Source organism: Phoenix dactylifera, chromosome 4 (genome assembly GCF_051530095.1).
Source record: "Phoenix dactylifera cultivar Ajwa chromosome 4, Ajwa_hap1_PhDact_Kaust_v1.1, whole genome shotgun sequence".
Lineage (NCBI taxonomy): Eukaryota > Viridiplantae > Streptophyta > Magnoliopsida > Arecales > Arecaceae > Phoenix > Phoenix dactylifera.
Genome location: NC_143193.1, coordinates 20,827,734 through 20,833,200, shown reverse-complemented (window position 1 = coordinate 20,833,200; position 5,467 = coordinate 20,827,734). Strand labels below are relative to the sequence as shown.

At 52.7% G+C, this 5,467-nt stretch overlaps 1 protein-coding gene across 1 annotated transcript; it reads right to left on the bottom strand.

Annotated features, from left to right (window-relative positions):
* Positions 1-2,699: 2,699 nt before the first annotated feature.
* Positions 2,700-3,418, bottom strand: LOC149753717 (uncharacterized). Its single transcript, XM_089930373.1, has 2 exons — positions 3,131-3,418; positions 2,700-3,059 (listed from the first exon to the last, which is right to left on the bottom strand). Exons 1-2 carry the CDS (start codon positions 3,416-3,418, stop codon positions 2,700-2,702), a joined length of 648 nt encoding a protein of 215 aa, XP_089786499.1.
* Positions 3,419-5,467: the final 2,049 nt, after the last annotated feature.

Below are 5,467 nucleotides of genomic sequence, written 5' to 3'. Positions count from 1 at the left end.
GATGATACCCAGACTGCAGATCAATCTTCGAGAAGTACCCAGCCCCTTGTAATTGATCAAACAGGTCATCTATCCTGGGGAGTGGGTATCTATTTTTGATGATCACTTTATTCAGCTGTCTATAATCTATACATAATCTCAGCGACCCATCCTTCTTCTTCACAAACAAAACCGGGGCACCCCATGGTGATGTACTGGGCCTAACAAACCCCTTGTCTAGCAGATCCTGCAACTGCACCTTCAACTCCCTCAGCTCTGTAGGTGCCATACGATAGGGAGCAATCGATATAGGGTTTGTACCAGGAAGAAGTTCAATACTGAACTCAATTTCTCTATCAAGTGGCAATCCTGGTAATTCCCCTGGAAATACATCAGGATACTCCCTAACAACTGGAATCTGCTGCAGATCCACAGACTCTACCTGGGTGTCCATCACATAAGCTAGATAGCTTTGACACCCCTTTCTCAGCAGCCTCTTTGCTTTTACTGCAGACACCAAATTCATTGGGATCTCACTCCTGTCCCCTTGATATGTAAATTTTTCCTTATCTAAAGGTCTGAAGATAATACTCTTTTCTTGGCAGTTAATGGTGGCACGATTGTCTGATAACCAATCCATGCCCAGTATGACATCAAAGTCTAACACTGCCAACTCAATCAAATCGACTGGGAGTGTCTTACCTTCTACCTCTACCACACAGGTAGGATACACATATCTCACTTTGATGCGATCCGATAGAATTTGATCCGTATCCCAAGATTCTTGACCCTTCTTGATTTCTGGGAGGATGGTTCCGACCTGATTGCGGACACGATTTCTGAAGATCCGTCCGTCAGATCGAGGCGGGATATGTTGTAGATCTCCGTGTTAGCTTTCCATCGGTAGGTCGTGGGTCTAGAGAGGACGTCGGGATCTCAAGATATCAGCCTTCGACTGACGACTGCGCAGGAGAGGACGGGTTGATAATCCGACGGGATGGAGTTGTTTGTAGAGGTTGGTAGGGATCAAGGAGGAGAGGAAGAAGAGGGAGAAGGTGGCTGGCCTCTCGGGACAGAGGTGGTGCAGCCGGACGAAGGAGGGGGCGGCGGCCTTGGACGGCGGCCTAGGGAGAGGGAGGAAGGCGTCGCAAGAAGAGAGGAGAGAAGGGAAGAGAGCTAGGGCAAAAGTCTTTCAATTAATTTTTGCATGCTGAAATAGGTGCTCACCACATCTATTTATAGGTGGCTACCTGACCCCTTAACTTGACTTTATCTAATTAAATTCAAGAAACAACTAAACCCAAAGCGACTCTAATAAAGGCCAAGTCGGCTAGCCCGAGCAAGGCTATGCTGAAATAAAATTAACATCAAGGACTCAAAAGCAAAAATAACCAAATGAGTCAGTCCGAGGCGGTCTAGTGGATCCAACCGCATCACTCCACCACGCTTCCCTTAACCTTGTCCTCAAGGTTGGAAGTCAGGGAAACGATCAAGTATCTCAGTCTCAAATTCCATGTGGCCTGGTCTGCTGCTAACTCCCTCTGGATCTGTACTAGGTCCGGATCCCGGTATGTGGCGGTCCTCAAGTCTGAAATAAAAGGAAAAACCGGCGTAGTCAAAGCCGCTAACTCGCCAGACTCGGGTTGGCGCGATAGTGCATCCGCCACTCGATTTTCTGCGCCTTTTTTGTACACCATCTCATAGTCGTAGCCGAGAAGCTTCGACACCCACCTCTGCTGGGCTGGAGTATGTATGCGCTGCTCAAGAAAAAATGGGAGGCTCTGCTGATCAGTCCGAACGATGAATCGGCGGCCGATAAGGTACGGCCTCCACTTTGTGACTGCATGGATGACCGCCATCATCTCCCTCTCATATGTGGACAGCGAGCGGGTCCTAGGGGACAATGCCTTGCTCATGAAAGCAATTGGCCGTCCCTCCTGCATCAAAACAGCACCAATGCCGGCACCGAAAGCATCGCACTCGACTACAAACGGTTTGGCAAAATCGGGTAGCGCCAAAACCGTGGCTGTCATCATGGCTTCCTTGAGCTTCTCGAATGCTTCCGTCGCTGCCTCGGTCCATCTAAACTCACCCTTTCGCAGCAGCAGGGTCAGTGGCGCGGCGATCTTTCCATATCCCTCCACAAACCGGCGGTAATAATCGGTTAGGCCCAAAAATCCTCGCAGCTCCTTTTGGTTCTTGGGCAGCGGCCACTCAGTCATGCAATGTATCTTTGCTTGGTCCGGCTCCACACCTGCAGCAGAGATGACATGGCCTAGGTACTCGACCTTCAGCTCGGCCCATAGGCACTTGGATCGCTTCACCTTCAATTGATTTCTGCGCAGAATTTTCAGCACTTCCTCCAAGTGCTCTAGGTGCTCCTGCCATGAACGACTGTAAACCAGTATGTCATCGAAGAATACAAGGACATACCGTCGTAGTAATGGTCTGAATATGTCATTCATGAGCCCCTGAAACGTCGCTGGTGCATTGGTGAGGCCGAACGGCATCACCCGGAACTCATAATGGCCATCGTGTGTTCGAAATGCCGTCTTGTGCACATCTTCGGGCTTGACACGGATCTGGTGGTATCCGGCACGGAGATCAAGTTTGCTGAAGTAGGCCGCACCAGCAAGCTCATCCAACAGCTCCTCTATGACTGGAATCGGATACCAGTCCTTAACGGTGATCGCGTGAAGTGCCCGGTAGTCGACGCAGAATCACCACGTCCCGTCCATCTTGTGTACCAGCAGCACCGGCGATGAATATGAGCTTCTACTGGGCTGAATGATGCCGCTTTCCAACATCTCTCGTACCATCTTTGAGATCTCCTCCTTCTGAACGTGCGGGTAGCAGTAAGGCCTCACATTCGCCGGTTCCACTCCCGGTACAATCTCTATGTGATGATCGTGCTCCCTCTCGGGTGGAAGTCCATGAAGCTCCTCAAATAAATCAGCGAACCCCTGTAAGAGAGCATCCAAATCAGTAGGTATACCTGCCTCCGTCGTGGTCTTCGTCGACAGAGGTAAGAGCTGCATCAAGTAGCTGCGCGCGCCGGGTCCGGGCAAGCCGACTGGGGGCTGAAGTGCAGCCCTTGGGCTAGGCGAATGCCATCCAATCTAACTCGCCGTCCGCTCCGTCTGAAAGTCACCCACATCTCGGCGAAGTCGAATGTAACCGGGCCAAGACTCTGCAGCCACTGCGTACCAAGGACCAAATCAGCTCCTCGTAATGCCAACGGGTAGAGATCGAGCTTGAATTGGCTGCCCTGGATCGTCAAAGTGATGCCTCGGCATATGCCCTTCGCCCTCAACGTGGCTCCATCACCCAATGCCACATCGAAGCCCAATGTCGGCTCTGCTATGAGACCGATCTGTTTGATGAGCCTCTCATCCAAAAAATTGTGGGTGCTGCCCGTATCTATGAGGATACGCACCATACGTCTTTTGATCATGCCGTCCACGCGTAGCGTTTTCGGTGTCGCCGATCCGGAGTAGGCATGCAATGAAATCTGAGGTGGCACGTCCTCTTCCTCGGCCTCTAAATCTTGGGGCTCGTCCTTAGCAACCTCATCACCATCTTCAGCCATGGCCTCGTCCTCCAATCCGTCGATCAACATCACCGCTCCGACGGGCCGCGCACACCGGTGTCCCGGTGTAAATTTTTCGTCGCAGCGAAAACATAGGCCTTTTGCTCGGGGTTCCTCCACTTGTGCTGGTGTCAAGGTCCTCCCGGGTGGACGCTCAACCCTCTTGACGTCACCTGACAAGCGAAGAGGGGTCCTCGGCCCTGTGTTGGCTGCTGCAGCCGTCGGCGCTCTCGGCTGGCCGATGGAGCCCCCAGCGGTTTGGCCGGCCCGGGGGTTGGTCCAGCTACCCCGTGTCGCTGATCGAGTGGTCTTGATCTTCTCTTCCACCATTAGGGCCAAGGCAAAGGCATCCTCCAGAGATTGTGGCCGCAAAGTCCTCACCTCGGCTTGAATGTCGACACGAAGTCCTCCGAGGTATACGCTTTTCAGCGCGGAGTCGCTCCACCCCACCACTCGGTTGCTGATCCTCTCAAACTCCTCTTGAAAGGCTCTAACAGTAGTCTTTTGGGTGACCCTTGATAGCATAGACTGGAAGTCATCGTACTCGGTAGGGCCGAAACGCCGACAAATTGCTGCAGAAAAATCCTCCCAATTGTTGAAGGGTCGGGCTCGGTCGGCGGTTTGAAACCATCGCAAGGCAGTCTCTTCTAGGTGAAAAGATGAGATCAATACCTTTTGGTCCTCCGCTGTGCCATGGTAGTGAAAGAACCGCTCAGCTCGATACACCCAATCGAGAGGATCGCCGTCTTTAAACTTGGAAAATTTCAGCCTAAGAGTCGGTCCGCGATTTCCTCCCTCTCGATCTCCATTACGGTCCCGATCTCGTTCATATCCTCGGCGTGGGTACTCCCCCACACGCTGGTTCCTCATCTAAAAATTCTGGATGGGATCATCCTCCATATCCGACCCATCGTCGATGCCAATCGGGCTCATCCCCCGAGCCCTAGCGCGTGCGCCAATTGGTATGAGCTCGGGTCGAGGTCTAGGTCGATCTTCTCCTTGGTCCAGCCGCATCTCCTCTGGTGGGTTGGGAAGGAGAGGCTCACGAGGAGGGGGTTCCCTCCGTCCTGGTGGTCCACGGGTAGGGGCCTGAGATTCCACCCGGGTCCGATGCGGAGCTCCCCCCGGTAGAGTTTCTTGCTGCTGATTTAGCAATAGTTGCAACATCATCTCGATATGGCGTTGCGTGGTATCCATCTTCTCCATCAATTGTTGTTGGCTCTGCTGCATAGTTGTTTGATTCCCATGCAAGAACTCCAAGAGACGGTCGGTGGAATCAAGATCGGGTCTCAGGTCCGCCGAGGCCGCGGGTGACCGCGAGCCTTCTTGATGTGGGTCGACGCCCTTTGAAGATGCCGCTTCTTGCTGCTTCGAGGTTGTAGAGCGGGTGTTCACCATCTTCCAAGGCCAAGGATTGAACTGCTCTGATACCAAATTGATGCGATCCGATAGAATTTGATCCGTATCCCAAGATTCTTGACCCTTCTTGATTTCTGGGAGGATGGTTCCGACCTGATTGCGGACACGATTCCTAAAGATCCATCCATCAGATCGATCTCAATTTTGGATATGTTGTAGATCTCCGTGTTAGCTTTCCAGCGGTAGGTCGTGGGTCTAGAGAGGACGTCGGGATCTCAAGATATCAGCCTTCGACTGACGACTGCGCAGGGGAGGACGGGTTGATAATCCGACGGGATGGAGTTGTTTGTAGAGGTTGGTAGGGATCAAGGAGGAGAGGAAGAAGAGGGAGAAGGTGGCTGGCCTCTCGGGACAGAGGTGGTGCAGCCGGACGAAGGAGGGGGCGGCGGCCTTGGACGGCGGCCTAGGGAGAGGGAGGAAGGCGTCGCAAGAAGAGAGGAGAGAAGGGAAGAGAGCTAGGGCAAAAGTCTTTCAATTAAT